Source organism: Chinchilla lanigera, unplaced genomic scaffold, assembly GCF_000276665.1.
Source record: "Chinchilla lanigera isolate Chin_1 unplaced genomic scaffold, ChiLan1.0 scaffold00001, whole genome shotgun sequence".
Taxonomy (NCBI): domain Eukaryota; kingdom Metazoa; phylum Chordata; class Mammalia; order Rodentia; family Chinchillidae; genus Chinchilla; species Chinchilla lanigera.
In genome coordinates, this window is record NW_004955402.1 from 18914036 (window position 1) to 18929498 (window position 15463).

The following is a 15463-nucleotide window of genomic DNA, read 5'->3' on the forward strand; positions in this document are numbered from 1 at the left end:
TCCGCTTGCCAGGCAGGCGATGTGCTGCGGACGTAAATCGCCGTCCCCGGCGTTTGTGCTGTATTACCAGTTTGTGTATACTGGAACTTGTCTTCCCCTTTCTTCTTCTTCTTCTTCTTCTTCTTCTTCTTCTTCTTCTTCTTCTTCTTCTTCTTCTTCTTCTTCTTCTTCTTCTTCTTCTTCTTCTTCTTCTTTTTGTTGTTGTTCTTGTTCTTCTTGTTCTTCTTGTTCTTCTTCTTGTTGTTGTTCTTCTTCTCCTTCTTCTTCGTCTTCTCCTCCTCCTTCTCCTTCTCCTTCTCCTTCTTCTTCTTCTTCTCCTCTTCCTTCTTCTCCTTCTCCTTCTCCTTCTTCTTCTTCTTCTCCTTCTCCTCTTCCTTCTTCTCCTTCTCCTTCTTTTTCATCTTCTTCTTCTTCATCTTCGTCTTCATCTTTGTCTTCTTCTTCCCCAAGCTGTTATCTTCCAGCATCTGGATTTTGAATCTCAGAGAAGATGAATTGATGTCCCTTACCACTCCACTATTTTCCCACAGTTCCACTGTGAACATTTGAGAACAAATGTTTGTATGCTTAATAAGCCCTTTTAATGGAATTTTTATTGGAAGAGATTTTGCAAGTCATGAACTCCAGCCTGCTGTGAATTTCCATTCCCATGTGTGTGATCAGTGAACTCCAACATGGGCACCTTAGTGTTATACCTCACCCACCTCATGAGACAGAGTAGTCCATGGGTGACAGCCCTAAATTACCACAAATGTTTATGTTCCTACTTACTGGAAAAAAAGACTTCTGAGGAAAGTCCTGAAGAGCTTCCATAATCTTACTCTAAACTGTGTCTCTGATTCATCTCTATGGGCTGATATCATCGACATGGTAGACATTGCTCTAGTCCCTGTTCTGAGACCGGGCCTATTACTCCTTTTTTATATCAGCCTTTTGCTCATTCTGTTTCCATGTCTTGTTAGGACAGGTTGCCTGGTCCAGTAAGCCCAGGGACCCTACTAGCCACCTTGTCCTTTCTAAAGAGGCATAAAGAGCCCTATAAAATCTACAACAGCTAGAGAAAAATAGCTTAAATAAACACCTCTAACTAGGCCTCAATGTATCCAATTTATGTTTTTTGCTTTTTTTTCTGGTACTGGGAATTGAACTAACAACCATGTGCTTGCCAGGCAGGCACTGTGCCGCTGAGCTAAATCCCTAGTCCCCAGGCTTCAGTGTAATAGTACTGAAATTCACAGTCCATATGTAATAAGTGGCTTATAAGGATGGTCCCTTTTGCCATTGGAGTTGCTGGGTAGTGACTGAGGCGTCCAGATTCCATGGGCTCACCACATCCAAGTAGAGTAGAGCAGTCACTTCTGTGCACGCCAAAGTGCATGCGTGTGTGTGTGTGTGTGTGTGTGTGTGTGTGTTCCTACATTATCATTATTCTTATGTGTGTAAAACTTGAGGAAGCACAATAGTGGGAACCCTCTCAGCCCTTGAGTCCATTATATCCCAGGCCGTAGAATTTTCCTGCTGCCTCTGTTGCTGTCTCATTGCCTCCTGCCTGCTCTCCACCTCTCTTTCTAGCCCTTCAAAACTGATGCTTTCATCAGATTCTCTTGGTTTCTAATCCTAGATTTTGCAGGTTCCTTCCTTCCTTGTCCTATAATACTTATAACACTAATAACAACCCCTCCCATGCTCATCACTGTGAAGTTCTCAAATGCTTCCCCATTTGTAGAAGGAAGGAATTAACACACACTGATTCTTTTCTCCCCTTAGGTTACATTTACTTTGATGAGTGAACTTAGATCTCATCTCTTCACAGAAGCTTCCATGAGTCCAAAGTCACTTTTTCCTTCTGTGAATTACTGCCCATTTCATCAACTGCTCTCTGTGTAGTGGGCAAATGTATCCCTTAATAATTAAATTATGAGCAACTTTAATGCATATGCTTCTTGATAACACCCATGGTGATAGCCAACATATCAACTCACATCCAGAACATGGTCAATAGTTGTTTCTTTTGAACTAGTTGAGCTTACAAAATCTCTCTAACTAGTCACATTTCTAAGATCACAATGTAATAAAAGTGACCAAAATCTGGATCCTGAAGCATGGACATTGGATTAAGGCAGCAGAATCAGCACATCTGATTCTGAGGAAGACATGGGTACAGATATAAGATCAATCAAATCATCTTCAATTCTCTCTGGTGGTTGGCCCACACAACCCTGCAGTCTCCTTGTAAACTATGTTAATCCGTAAGCGTGTTCCGAGGACATGTTTGGAGAAGGAAGCTATCTGTTTGATCCTGCCCTCTCACAGGCCGTGGCCCAGAGCCTACCAGTCCTTCACAGATCACGGCAGAGATCGAAGTGCTGTCCACTCTGAACCTGTTTTCCACAGTAGTAGCGTGAGAGCTGCAGAGCATGACAACAAGAAACCAAAGGAAAATCTGACAACTAGACAGAAGAGCCTTAAACTCCCTCTTCTGTCTGCATCTCCCCTTCAAATGAGCTTTGGGGGACTCCAGAAGTCAAAACACCAACTGCATCTAGTGACTGACTGTGGATGAAGTCCTTAAAATGTGCATGATCACTTACACAGATGACACCTGGACCAGGGCATGGGTGTTTGCCTCTGAATCATCTGAGCTCAGGAAATCAAGTCAACTAATTTCTCCTGGATAGATGCAGGGTGGGTTCTCAAACCAGCAGGGCCCTGGGTCACTGCTCTGGATGATACAGTCCACAAATATGGGCTGTGCTAATATGCAAGATATGCACCGTGGAAGATTCTTGTATTAAAGAGATCTCAGTTGTTGCTTCCAACTGGAATAACCACAAAACTACAACTAATACAAAATTAAATGTGGTGTAACTAATACATCCCAGATACTGTTTGCCTTAACTTCGATGATACTCTGGGCAAACACAGAAGGAAGGGAAGGCAAAGGAAGAGGCTGTTCCTCTTCCTTTGATTCATTCAATGCTCCCTGGAGGAAAGAAGAGCTAGGGAAGGCAGACACAAGCATTCTAAACTACTAGGTTTTCCCGCAACCTAGAGAAAAATATTTGCTTAAAATTAGCTGCATTCCCTTTGCTCCAATTCTCTGCTTACCCAGCAACCATCTGACTGTTAATTAAATTGGCATTATGGTTTTAAAATGAATCTTTTATTATATACCTCCCATTAATCCAACCCCCTAGGACGTATTCACCTCAAGGGGAGCAGACAAAATTGAATTCATTAATGCTGTCATTTCCCTCACAACCCCTGCCCCACCACTGTGAGGTCCAATCCAACCTGGCTCTCCAAATCTCTCTTCCAGCTAATCCATTTACTCACAAGAGTATTAGTGAGCACCTCCACATCAACAGAATACTGCTTAGCCCTTTGGCGCACTTGCTCAGAACACAAATGAAGAAGAAATAACTTATCCGTGATACAAAAAATTGTAGTTTGTTTTGAAAGGGCTATTACAAGGGGAAAAGGCAGATGAATCTTACATGAAGAGCAGTCTGAGTCAGTTGTTCATTAACTCCCGCATATTCTCTAGTAGGAGAAGGACTGTTATCATCAAATTAGTCTTTCTCACCTCAAACATTTAGGCTACAGACCGTTGGCTGAAATGTGAAGACAAACCATGCAAAGACATAAATTTGCAGCTTAAATGTTTCAAAAATCCTCCTTTTGCTTTCTAGCTCTGGATCTTCACTGCTGCTCGGATTGCCCTCGACATCCAGTCTCGGTAGCATCTTCTTAGGACTCCAGGAACATGGTGACCCCTGACCCTCATTCATCCCAGTCTGTGGAGCCCATGTGTCCATCCTGGAGGAGAGATTACACAAAGTCAAAGAAACACAGCAAAGCAAAGCCACTTATCTTTGGAACCCAGTGTTTTTCACTCCAACCTCTCCAGCACAAGTGCCTCGCACACTGATTTCTCCTGTGTGTGTCATTTTTTTGTTTGTTTGTTTTTTTGTTTTTTTGGTTTTTCTCCGGTACCGGGAACCGAACTCACGACCTTGCGCTTGCCAGGCAAGCGCTTTTGCCGCTGAGCTAAATCCCCAGCCCCTGTGTGTGTCATTAACATTTGTTCCATGCAAGCATTCCTTCAGCAAAGCATGCATCCAGTTCTTTTTCTGGTCTTCCTTGCTGCCTTCACCTTGCCCTTCTCTCACCTGAAACACTGCAAGCCTCCTCTCCAGCAGCATTTGTACTTTGACTCCAGACTGCATTCGATTTTTGGCCCTTTGCCCATATTTTCTCTTTTGTATTAAAAATAACCTCTATCTCTGTAAGGTTTATCAGTGGTCTTTGCATCAGATTCAGGGTCCTCCCTGTACTCTGCACTGCCCCATTTTCTCTCGTCTCCTTGTCTGGTTCAAATTCCCATTTTATTAATGATTTCCAGATCAGTGACAGTTGAGAAAGCCACCCAGTCAAAGTGTTCCAGGGCAGATGGCTTGGAAGTTACCCTAAGTCCTGACTTACGGAATCAGCTGTTAAGTAGTGTCAGTGGGATGGGGTGGTGAGATGGGATTAACAGGATGAGACGGACCGGAGATAAACCTGAGTACCCGCATTTAAGTTAAAACTGATAATTGAGCAAAGCACAGGACGGTGAACGCCCTGTGGTTAGTTTTCATCACTGTGAGCCACAGATCACAGTGGGTAATGTGCTGATGAGGGAGCATCACCACAGTCAGTCAGGAATGCACTCAGGGTGCCACTTCCGCGGGAGGGCGCCTCTACCAAGAAAGGCCACAGTCTCCCTGTCCTGTGGATTGATCTCATTTTATCTGGAGCATGGTGTGTCCCTTTTGGTGAATCACATTTGAAGAGGAACATTGACCAATGGGAAGATGTCAGAGGATGAAGCTCTGGGTAGTAAAGATGCCAGGAACTTTGTCTGCAGAGGGATCATCCAAAGAGGTAGGGATGTCTATTTGGCAAGGAGAAAATAAGCTGTCATTCACTACTTAGATGACTGTCAGGAGACCGGAAATCACTAACTGAAAATTTCAAGGGGCTGGCCAGGAGCATGGAAGAGAAAAACAGGACATGTGTTTTTTAAAAAAGAGGACAAAAAAAGCTCAACTACGCGAGTGCCCCCAGAAAAGTTACCTGGCGTCGCTTAGCAAACGACATCGCTGATTGTCGTCATGTGAATGTGGGCCAACTGCTGCCATCTCTTCTGATTCGTCAAGACAAGCCAGAAAGCCAGATTTTTATGCAACATGTCCCGATTTTAATTTTAGCAATTATGTCAAGCTGTTTAAAGCAACGCTGTTGTCTATGGGCAGGTAGCAGCTCGGGGCTGCCAGTTCACAAGGTCGGTAGGTGATAATTCTTGGTATCAGCAGAGTATAGTGCTAAAATGCACAGATGGAAGACTTTGCTGCATTATGAAGGAATTATCAAATGTTTAGAATTCATAGTCAGAGAACATGCTTTCTAGCCAGGTTCTGAGTAATAGGAAATAATCAAGACAATCAATATTAAATGACAACGTATGAGAGAGATGCTAGAGAAAGAATTTCCTCCTTAGGCATAGATGTTGAATCAAATCATATATTACCATTATAGGTTTTTTTGGTTTTTTGTTTTGTTTTTTTTTTCTTTTTGAGACAGTGTCTCACTATGCAATTCAGGCTGGCCTTGAACCCACTTTGTAGCCCAAGTGGGCCATGAGCTCACAGCGATCCTCCTACCTCAGCCTCCCTAGTGCTGAGATTACAGGCATGCACCACCACACTTGGCTATCATTATATTTTTATAGTAAAATAGTGGTTTATTGTTTATAAAATGCTTTTATACCATGTCATGATAATTATTAGAACAATTCTTCAAAGTACAAAAGTATTTCTATTTTCCAAATGAGTCATCAGAGTATCCGAGATATTAAAAAACTCAAAGAATAATCCAGGAAGTCAAGCAGCAGACCTAGGACCAGATGACTCAGGGCCTCTAGCTCCAGAGTCAAGTTCTTTCCTCAGCACTTCATAGGCGTAGGATTCCATTCCAAGTTGTGCTCTCAACTGGATTTCTTTTATCCTTCCCAAAGACAATCCACTCTCTTGGAGTCTCTTCCTGCACATTTCCGTGGCCTGAGCCTTTCTGTTCTTTTCTTGCCTCCCTGGAAGCTCTTATCCTTGACGATTTCTGGTTGAATTTCTTCTAACCGGACTCTGTCAGCTACAAGAATGTCCCCTCAACTCTCAGTGCTCCAAACTGGTCACACCCTTGACATGTATCTGTCCAAAAGATTTGCTTCTTCATTACATCTTTTATAAATTTGTTTCTGTAAAGACAAAAACTTGCTTCACTTATCCATAAACAAAGCCATGCACACACATACACATACATGTGGAGTTGGTACTTTATTAAATCATCAAATTATTATAATTTCTGGACTTGTAAACCCACCAGGAGGAAGGGATGTTGTCAAACATGGTTTCTAGTTCTCCCCATCTCTACTTCCTTCCACAAATTTTGATTCTGATGAAAGCCTTGTTCCTGCTTGCCCAGTGAGGAGACACAGTAAAGAAGATTTGGTTTTCTTTATTATTTCAGGTTCACCAATTTGAAATGTGCAATTATTCCTCAGCTTGAGCCGAACTTTTCCCCTTACATATACTCATATGCACTTAAAACACAGAGAACGTGCTAAGAAAAACTTCCAAATGACATAGTTTGGCTAAAACAGGCTTTTTAAAATGAAGCAGTGCAAGGGTTTCCCTTGACGGTTCACGGACATAGATCGAGCGCCATGACATTGTCTAATACACTGTATTTAAACCTGTACAGCCAAATGTCATTTAACATGAAATACATTATTGCAGCTTGTACTTATCATCTACAATGAAAGACAGAAATTGTATAGAGCATGGGAAACATGCACAGAAGTAGGTAAAGGGGGAAAAGAATCTCAAGAACGCTACTGCCTGCAGCCAAGCAGGAGAGCTCTTCTGTTTTGTTTGGGTTGTTTTGTTTTGGTGATCTAGCTGGTCAAATGACCGGGCAAGAATATTTCATAGAGCTAATACTCTGATGCTTTAATCTCCCTAGGCAAGGTTCATATTTGTGTGGGTTACTTATTCTCTCTTTGTTGACCAAGTCAATAATCAGAATCAGCAGGTTTGGAGTCAAATTGGCAGGGATCAGCAGCCTGGTTTGGGGGAAGAGAGTATAAAATCCCCCAACCTGGAAGCGGCCCTCACAGAAGTCCACTAGTTCCTGGCAGGATGGCCTCTCATCGTCTGCTTCTCCTCTGCCTTGCTGGACTGGTATTGGCGTCTGAGGCTGATCCTGTGGTGAGTGTTTGATTCTTTAAAGTCCCTGTTATGGAATGCAGATGTACATTAGGTGACAAAGGAGTGACTTCCAGCTTTAGCAACTTCTGCTGGTAGGGCCCTTCTACTGAGCAGAGAAACTCATTAACTGTCAACACTTATGTGATTGGTAATGGGATCAGCATGCACTTCCAGATTTGTTCCAGATTCTTAATACCATTGATTCAAACTTTGAAAAGAATGAGTTTGATAAACGAGCTTGGAGTCAGGGTTTTTTGCCTTGTTGCTTTGATACATTGAGTCTGCAATGCCTAGTGCCTTGATATGTTCAGACAGATGTCAGAAATACAGACATGCTATCAACGAGGCTGTTAAAAGTTGAATTGAATTTCATAAAAGTATCCTTCGATGAGATATATTTAGAAGACAAACTGCATAGATTACATGGGACCTTTGGCTAATCAAAATAGAAACACTGATTGATATTTGTTGGCAAACAACATTCCGGTCAGATAGCTGATTCTTAAGTCTTCTAGAAGAATTAACTAATGCTATAAGATGGGTAAGAAAAGTAGTCTGATATTATTTTACAACAACTAGTAAGAGGGGATTACTACACTAACAACTTTTAAGAACAATCTCAGGAAAAATTATTTGGTTTTACAACAGTGAATCTTTTCAGTAATTCCACTCAAATGGAGAGGTTGAACAAAGCAACTGTTCTCAGAGGGCCTATTTTCTCCTTTGAAATTCATTGCAAGCAGCCCCGGTCAATCAATAGCAATATATCTGGAGGCAGAAACCATTCTTGCTTTGGAAACAATTATGTCTGTGTTATACTGAGTGGGGAAGCTCATTAATTATCAGCTCTTACCTTACTGGTAATGGGATCAGCATGCACTTCTGGCGTTGTTCCAGATTCTTAACACCACAAAGAATAAGTCCTTTCACTCTGATCAATTTTGTTGACTTCTTACTTGTCCTGTCTGTACGCAGGGCACTGGTGAAGCCAAGTGTCCTCTGATGGTCAAAGTCCTAGATGCCGTCCGAGGCAGTCCTGCTGTCGGTGTAGTTGTGAAAGTGTTCAAAAAGGGTGCTGATGACACCTGGGAGCCATTTGCCACTGGGTAAGCTGCGGAGGAACCCCGCTGTGGGACTTGATTATATCTTCCCACCCATTCTTCCAGTTGTTAGGGAGAGATTCACATCATCTACTAAAGCCTCTACAGGCAGAGGGTTGGGGTGTAGCTCAGGGGTGGAGCACTTGCTTAGCATGCACAAAGCCCTGGGTTCAGTCCCCAGCACTGCAAAAAACTAACAAATGCAGTCAAACCAAAATCCCAAGAAGGGATTGGTATTATTATTAGTAGATTGAAAATGTGAGAAGAGGTTAACTGCACCCTTAGAAGAATCCCTTCTTCTTGCGTTTCTTAGCTGGGAGGGACCAAGAACTGCAGTGCTATTTTGGACAGATGGTAGGAAAAAGTGAGAGGGGTGAGAAACACCATAGTCCACTCAAGCAGGAGTTGGCGACCCTTCCAGGTCACAAACCGCTTGAAGAAGGTGATGAAAATGGTAGCTTCCATGTCCAGAAAAATGCACATAGACACAAGCATACAAAAACATAAATGTGATTTCAGGAGTTTCACAGATTCCCTGATGCTCCTGGGTGAAGCATTCTTAGAATTCTTAGAATTTTAGGAAGGATGTACAGTGTGTTAATTTAGTAACAAAAGGAAAGGAATTGAGGGACAGCACTGACAGGTCACTAGAATTTATTTGGATCACCCAGAATCCAGAGCTTTTGTCTAATAAACGCGCTGCAGCACGTGATATGCATAAGAGTGGCGGCTGCCAAGTTTAGTAAGAAAAAACACCGAAGAGAACAACGTGGAAGGCAGAGTCCAGCCACCCATGATCTTGCATCACCCACCTAAGTGCAAAGATGACTTCTCACCTTCACTGGTCACCTTAAAATTCTCATGGAGGTTTTCTAACTACCTGCAAAAACTTTAAAGGAAATGCATATTAGTGAAGCTAAATAAACTACCTGAAAGGAAAAGCAACAGGAAAAGCCCCTCAGTACTAAGCAGAAGAGGAAGTGCTAAACATTTATGCCTCCTGGGAGAATTTCTGCTGGATTTTTATCACATCCTCAGAACCATGTGATGAGTCATCACCTATCATAGGGAAGATCATTTTTCTTGGAGGTGGGTTAACTGGAGTTTTTATTTGCTAATTCACTATGATTATATAAAATACCAGGCACAACATGAAAAATGCTTGAGGGAGTTTTTTAAATGGGAGATAGAATAAACACCAAAAAACTCAAAGGTTCTTGTGAATCTTTTCTCTTGTAAAAAAGACGCACATAAAAGGAGGAAGCAAAAAGAAGAAATGAGGGCAGGCATGGTCAGAATGACTCAAGAAAACTTTCACTTTTATTTGTCTTAGCGTTTACAGTTTAAAGGGGAGCAATTTCCAACTTTTCAGCTATTGGCCTGGTCCCTACATGGAAATGGAAGTTACCTGGTATTTTTTGTTGGCAAAGAAATACCAAACAGATTAAATACATCAAAGGAAAAAAGAGTCAGAAGCAGGTTCTTCTTTGTACTTTAGGTTTTCTACTCTGGGGATAACTGATACAATCTCTGAGATATTCGCTCAGGTCACATGTTCCAGGACTGAGACTCTGCACACGGAGAACTGCACAGTTACTGCAGCTTCTGGCCACTTCTGGATTCATGAACATTCATCCAGTCACCAATCCTGAATCCCTGTTGTCTTGGTTTTGGTGCTGAGGATGTAACCCAGGGCTTTATGTATGCAGGCCAAGAACCATCCTGCTGAGCCATACCTCCAGGGTCGGGGCTCTCACTTATTTATTTGTTTATTTATTTATTTATTTATTTATTTGTTTGTTTGTTTGTTTATTCAAGACAAGTTCTGGCATGTAATTCGGGCTGGTTTTGAACTCATTGTGCAGCCCAGGCTGTCTTCGAACTTGTAGCAATCCTTCTGCATCAGCCTCCAGAGTGCTGACACAGAAGGATTGCATTCATCACCACATTGGGCAGGACTTTTTAAAGTAAACATTACACTTGTATTTTGTTCTCGTAAGAGTATAAATCTACAATGAAGTTTTCAAAAAGTTTCTACAAATTTCTTGCCCTTTCGTGTCAAAAAGGTACTAGAGTTTTCCCCCTCCTTACTTGATGGGGTGATGAATTTAGATAGATGATAGATAGATTAGATAGATAGATAGATAGAGATAGATAGATAGACGGTAGATAGATGGTAGATAGATGATATTTGATAGGTAGCTGGATACAGATATAGATCTCACACGCAAATGCATACACACCCTTTGCCATGCCATCTATTCCTTTCCTGCGTAACTTAGCCTGGACTTTTACACCTTGTAGGAAAACTGGTGAAACTGGAGAGCTGCACGGGCTCACAACCGACAAGGACTTTGTAGAAGCGATGTACAAAGTGGAATTAGATACCAAGTCCTACTGGACGGCACTTGGCATTTCCCCATTCCATGAACATGCGGAGGTGAGTGTCCAGCCCCTTGAGAGTTGTTCCGGGTTTCGTTTTCGGTTCCAGGAAGCGAAGTTTGCTGTCAGCAGACCACAGCAATGTCATAAGGAAAGTGCTAAAAGGCACTGGTTTCCTCTCCCATCCCAAATTAGAAATTGACAGCACTCAGAAGGAAATCTTCAGAACTTGTGTAGGCTATTTGTAACAAAAGAGAGGATGTACCATGTTACTTCCCTAAAACCAGAAAAATTCTTCAATCCAAGCACCTCTGGCCCCCTCAGTTTTAGATAAGCAATTCTTGGCAATGCACATAAAGACAATCAATTCAAAGCAACAATGCAATTGATAAATCCACCAGGTGTATGTTGTGGGACACACACTAGGGTAAGTGTTTTCTGTCTGTCTTTAACCCACCCATTCCATCCTCATGATCCACCCACTGGGATCAGTGCTATTATTATCCCCATTTCACAGACAAAGAAAATGGGGCTTGGTGAAATTAAATAACATGTCCAAGGTCCTGCAGCTCATAGCTACAGGAGCTGGAGGATTTACTACCAGAGCCCAGGCTGGGTTTGGCTTGAGTGCTGCAGTACCTTCCAGAACTCTTGGGAAGAGTTTTTCCCTGCAAGAAGATGGTGGGGGCATATTTGTAAACTTTAGTTTATCCCTATTTTGCTTCCCCCCCCCTCCGCCCGGTACTGGGAATCGAACTCACAACCTTGCACTTGCCAGGCAGGTGCTGTGCCGCTAGCTAAATCCTCAGCCCCAATCCCTGTTTTTCTACTTATAAGTATTCTCAAACAGTTATCCCTGGTTCCTCCTTGTCTTAATCTCCCAAGTCATTTAAAGCAGATGGCAGTCATGAAAATAGAATCCGGATATGTTGGTCAGTGTTAAAGATCAACCAATTCCATCAAAAATAACTTGGCATGAAAGGGAACTATTCTCTCTGGCTTAGTCATGGAGGAGACTTGTAATTAACATTTTGCATTCTTTGCGTAGACAACGTTACCAGGGCAACTCTAGGGGCCCACTTAACTTCTGGGGCCCACAAGTCTCTAGTGGGGATCCCATCGACCGAGAAGCCTGTCTCTGCCTTAGTCAGGCTGTCAAAGACTGAGGCACCGGGGCAGGCGCAAGGTTTAGGTGGGGACCACCCAAGACACCCTCAGCCCCGACCTCAGAGCTCTACATATGCCTCCCTAGGACCAGTCTGCCCTGGGTCTCGCCCTGCTGGGCCCACTGAACACAAAACCCCTGGTTGTCCTGTTCCATTTCTTTGCTTGTCAGCTTCCTTATCCACTAGTCACGCTTGTAGTATTCACCAGAAGTAAAACACAGATTCAGAAGTGAAAACACCCATCCCTGCCCTTGGAATGGAAGGGCAAGGGATAAGTCAGATATACCAGGCAGAGCCATGAGCCCAATTTACAGCTGGAATGGATATGGTAGCAAGAAAGAGTGAGGAGGGAAGCATGTAGCCCACTGTCTCACTCAGAGGACCCGGGTGTGTGTGGCACCTTCAGCCAGAGAGCCGCAGTCATGTAGAGCCATCCACCCGCTCCTGGCCATGACCTAGGAGGTTAAATGAAACCTGAGGAAAATTAGAACATTTCCTTTGAAACTATTAGGCCTCTTTGCTTCATGCATTTGTGATCACATGGGTGTCTTTCATAACAGGAGGAAGAATCAAGTGGGCCTAGAGGCCAAAACCCCAAAAGAAATAAGAAACTTTCCCTGGTTGTTTCCAGGCACTTTGGCCTTGATGAGTCGCCTTTCTCCTTGGAGATTCTTAGGCAATTCCCATCTCCTCTCGCCCAGGCGTTGTTCTTTTATGGATCACTCAGATCTTTTGTTCTCATGTCCCTAAATCATCAGGTTTCCTTTTTCCATATTTGGAACAAAAGCTATTTATCCAGAGTGTATCCAAAGCTCCAGCCAGGACCTGTACACAAAATGCAATTATGCACGTTCTCCCTGCCCTCCATCCCTCTCCTGCACCAAATTTTTGTCTACTTGTCTCCCTCCAGGCCCTTAGACTACCCCAGCACCTCAGTCTCAGATGCGCCACCAAATTTGAGAAGTACAAGAATAATTAACGGCAACACCTTGCTCCACTGTTTGCCCAATCGATAGGCTTAAGCGAGCCCCAAAGCAGGGGTGCACATTTCAAAATTCCAACCTGATCTTGCACGGACTGCTTGTCTTGTAACCAGAGCCCCATAATGCTGTTACTGCATGTTTCATTGCCTGGAATATACCAAACCAAACGCACAAAAAAAGAGTATCTTCTTCATGTTAGAAAACACAAAGGAACAGTGGGTAAAGACTTCCTTTCCCGGCGTGGCTCTGTCACTGTATAAACTTGTAAGAAAGTTAATTCAGAAATGTGGTTTGCTTCTCAGTAAATGGGAGGAACGGACCCTTCCTGTTCCAAAATTCTAAGGCTCAAAGCCTTCAGTGGGATTGGCGGTCGCCATTCTCAGCAGGTCTTTGGTCACTGGACGCCACTGTTTACCTTCTCCCCACCTTTTCTGAAACCAAGAACGTGGACAGGAGCCTTCAAGCTCTCTGTAACTGCCCTCAGTCATGCCGTAACCGCCCAGTCTGCTTGAGTGAATTTGTAAAATCAGACAGTGGAGGAAGACTCGTCTCTAACAATGCCACAAGGCTTCAAAGGCTTAGCTTGCCAGTGTATTTGAATTTGTGTTTCTCGTTCTCATTGTTCCCAAAGAAATTAAATAAGAAAATAGGAATAATGAATTTGCACTGGACTTCCAGCGGCCTCTCTGCCCGCCTATCTCTAGACTCCTGCTCGGGCTCTGTCGGAGATGGTTCTGTCTGTCCTCTCTCCTAGGTGGTGTTCACGGCGAACGACTCCGGCCGCCGCCACTACACCATCGCGGCCCTGCTCAGCCCCTACTCGTACTCCACCACCGCAGTGGTCACCAACCCCAAGGAGTGAGGGGCTGGGAGGAGGCCTGGGCCGCGCGTAACCAACAGCATTCCATTTTTACGAAAGCAGTATCCTCATCGATAAGCTACGTTAGAAACTCAGGAAGACACGTTAAGACATTCCTATTAAAGCATGTCTCATTCCATTGGATCTTGGTGTTTCTTTATTCCCTCTCTCCTCCCTCCAAAAAGCACAGATTTTACAGAGAAACGTAAGAATTCTATAAAGTCTCTGGCTGGAACTCGGAGAGATCCACACTTCCCACAGCTGGCCAGCCAGACATCCTAAGCATGGAAAACATGAGAAACAAGAAAGCTTGATTTCCCTGTAGCTTTCTGTGAATAGCCAAAGGCAAATGGTAGCGCCCCACTTTTTTACTCTGGCCATTTCTTTTACTGCCTTACCGATTTCAAGAGTAGCACAGCCCTAAGGGGATATATTGGCAGCAACCCAGGTTCTCTGCTAAAATTAAGACCAACTCCAGCAGCCATGAACCAAGTAAAAGACACGACCACAAAGCCCTCACACACCCAATGGCTCAGAGTGACCCAAAATCCGTGTATGGAAAGCTAGTATATCTCAGGCACTGCTCGAGGTGCTCCAAACATCAAGAGCTGGCCCGAGTGCCCGCCTTTATTTAAAGAGCTCACCACCTCTGGGGAAGATAACTCTGCTATCCGTCATGGTTTGGCAGGGCCTGTGGGATAGAAATATGAATGAGGGAGAGACCGTTGGCCTGGAGAAGATGGCGAAGGACTTGGAACAGGCATCATTCAACTGGAGTTTTTGCAGGTTATCAGGTGGAAAAGGGAGAAGGTATTTTAGGTAGATAGAACAGAGATTGCAAAGTCAGGCCACGTGAAAACATTTGGTAAGTTGAGGGCACAGTTGGTGATTCTGAATGTTGAAGGGTAAGGCTGTAAGGTGCGCTAGGGTGCGCACTGATATAACAACCCAACCCACACTTCAGTGGGCTTCCTCTTTCGTGCCAGGTCCAATGCAGAAGTTCTTGCCCTGGTGACGCCACAGGGTGGCTCTCTTTCAGTGGGTGATTCTAGGACCCAGTTTAACTTAGTCTTGGGCTTCAAGGTCAGTCTGGTACATCTAGCCAGCAGACTGAGGGAAAAGAGGGAAGACCTCTCAGATGAAGTGTTACCTGTGAGCCCCACTGCTGTTCACTGGCCAGAGCTAATAACGTGGCATCTTATTCTGTTTTCTGTTGCTATAACAGAATGTCCCAAACATGATAATTTATCAGGAGTAGAAGTTTATTTTGGCTCGCAGTTCTGGAGGCTGGGAAATCAAGTAGCTGGCAAAAGCCGCTTCTCTCAGCCTTGACTCAACCCACAGCAGAGGAGAGAAGGGCAAGTGGGCACATATGGAGGAGACAAAACATGAGGGAAATCCTTGCTTAGTAACAACCTGCTCTTAGGTGATAAATCCAGTACTTCCAGGGCAGGAAGTCACTCATTACTTGAAGAATTAACCCAGTCTCATGACAAAGGCTTTAACCCATTTGGGGGGGGGGCTCTGCCCTCATGACCCCAACACCCTCACTTCTACCCTCCCAACACTGTTTCCCTGAGTGTCTCCAGAACTGTGAGCCAAAATAAGCCTGTACTCCTGATGAATTATCCTTTTCGGGGCATTCTGTTACAGGGAAAGCTCAGCG

General features: G+C 43.7%; 1 protein-coding gene across 1 annotated transcript; it reads left to right on the forward strand.

Annotated features, from left to right (window-relative positions):
• The first annotated feature begins 7199 nt into the window (after positions 1-7199).
• On the forward strand, positions 7200-13941 carry Ttr (transthyretin). The gene is made up of 4 exons (XM_005372743.2): positions 7200-7307; positions 8283-8413; positions 10712-10847; positions 13693-13941. The coding sequence occupies exons 1-4, from the start codon at positions 7239-7241 to the stop codon at positions 13798-13800; spliced, it is 444 nt and encodes a 147-aa protein (XP_005372800.1). The 5' UTR covers positions 7200-7238; the 3' UTR covers positions 13801-13941.
• Positions 13942-15463: the final 1522 nt, after the last annotated feature.